This window comes from Nanorana parkeri, unplaced genomic scaffold (assembly GCF_000935625.1).
Source record: "Nanorana parkeri isolate BGI_ZX_2015 unplaced genomic scaffold, ASM93562v1 scaffold3, whole genome shotgun sequence".
NCBI classification, from domain to species: domain Eukaryota; kingdom Metazoa; phylum Chordata; class Amphibia; order Anura; family Dicroglossidae; genus Nanorana; species Nanorana parkeri.
This window is the reverse complement of record NW_017306271.1, coordinates 5,369,724-5,371,549: the sequence shown is the minus strand read 5'-3', so window position 1 is coordinate 5,371,549 and position 1,826 is coordinate 5,369,724. Positions and strand designations below refer to the sequence as shown.

At 44.9% G+C, this 1,826-nt stretch overlaps 1 protein-coding gene across 1 annotated transcript in view; it reads right to left on the bottom strand.

Moving 5' to 3' along the window:
- MCM5 (minichromosome maintenance complex component 5) overlaps nt 1-1,826 on the bottom strand; it is a 16,126-nt gene that overhangs the window by 6,699 nt on the left and 7,601 nt on the right. Inside the window, exons 7-9 of the mRNA XM_018567381.1 lie at nt 1,343-1,514; nt 408-519; nt 142-285 (exon numbers count right to left, since the gene is read on the bottom strand). Of these exons, the coding sequence (XP_018422883.1) occupies nt 142-285; nt 408-519; nt 1,343-1,514 (428 nt within the window). The remainder of the gene's footprint in view (nt 1-141; nt 286-407; nt 520-1,342; nt 1,515-1,826) is intronic.

Genomic DNA, 1,826 nt, shown 5'->3' with positions numbered 1-1,826 from the left:
ACCACCCACACCACACACACACCACACACCACACACCACACACCACACACCACACACACCACACACACACCACACACACACACACACACACACAATGTAGCTACTTGTGAAGGTCACTAGGTAAATGATGTTTATTCTTACCTTATCAAACTCATCAATGCACACCACTCCTCCATCAGCTAGCACCATGGCACCACCCTCCATAATGAAGTTACGAGACACTGGATCCCGCATCACAGAAGCAGTCAAGCCAGCAGCACTGCTACCCTTTCCAGAGGTGTAAACCTATTTATAAAAGAGATGGGTTACATATTTGGCTGCAAATATTGTACAATATATACAGGAAATGGTTTACAAATACACAAGTCCCCCAACAAGGATAAGATGTTACTTAAAATGTTACTTACCCCTATAGGAGAGCATCTTTCCACAAATTTCAGAAGCTGAGACTTGGCAGTTCCAGGGTCACCCAGCATCAGCAGGTTAATATCTCCTCTACGAGTCAGTCCATCAGGAAGCCTGAAAAGTTTCAATATACTATTATTGTAAGTACAAACATGCCGGATAATAGCCAAAATGGATATCCAAGGGACATTCCAATGAAAGTATATTCTAGCACAGCACTATCAAAACCCAGCAACTGAGTTCACAATTCCCAAGCACAGTGGGTGTAGCCAATAAGGAGAAGCAAGGTTTGCCCCTCTTGTTTAGTATGGTGCCTAAAGCCACCATGTTGCCCAAAGAATGCTCAGAGAAACTAACTTTACAGTAAATTAAATTTAGGTCAATAGTCTTCAAAACATCTGTGCCATGAATGCACCACCACCAATTTTAAAAAGAGAGCTATGGGTGCAAGTGTTTTTCTCCATAGCTCTCTTTAGGGCCACGGGAGGACAAATACTTCCTCCAGTGACCCAAAGCTCAGTATATAGCGTGCCATACTGAGCGCCGCAGGCAGGGACGGATCCTGCAAATACTGTCGTGATCCACCGAGGGGCATGAGTGACAGCTGGCATTGCCTATCTAGTGGCAGAGCCAGCCCCCTCGCGCCTCCAATGCTGTCAGATTGGAAAGAGAAATCCCTGCGGGGAGCAGTGACTAAGTCACCGCTCTCTGCAGGGAGATGATTGGAAAGTGACCCGAGCGACAGTATGCGTTTATTCACTTCCCGATCAATAGAGTCGACCTGTGACAGCTTGTCACAGGTCGGCTCCAACTATGAGGATGAGTGGAAATCACTCACCTCAGTTCTACTTTAATGTTTGCCTTTGTCTGACCAATACAATTGGATTGTCACCTATGAATTTTCACGTGTAGTACTGAAAGTATTCCAGATGCCTACCTTTTACGGGAGCCTCCAAAGAGTAGACATGCAATAGCCTTTTTAATGTCAATGCTGCCATAAATAGAAGGAGCGATGCTTTTGGCCACGGTCTCATAGATGTCAGGTCTGGAGGCAAGTTGCCTGAACTCTTCTTCTTCCTGGGGGGTTACAGCTCCAACACCACTTCGGCCTATTACGTAAAAACAATCAACATTAACACTGCCACATTCTGTTAGCACGCAAGACTACCTGTGTAAGGTTCTGAGACACAAATAACAGATGTGTAACCATTCATGAACAGATTAATTTAGGCCGAATGATTTGTATGGACTCGGATTCATACCACACACACACTTATTTGCATTCCTTCTCAATCAGGCAATGCTTTACCTGGACATCAATTTGTGGGAAAAGTAAACAGATTATAGAGCTGAGGGTATTGGAGATGAGGAGGAAGCTGCAACAGAAGATGAGACTGTGGAAAGAGTGCAACCCAGGGATA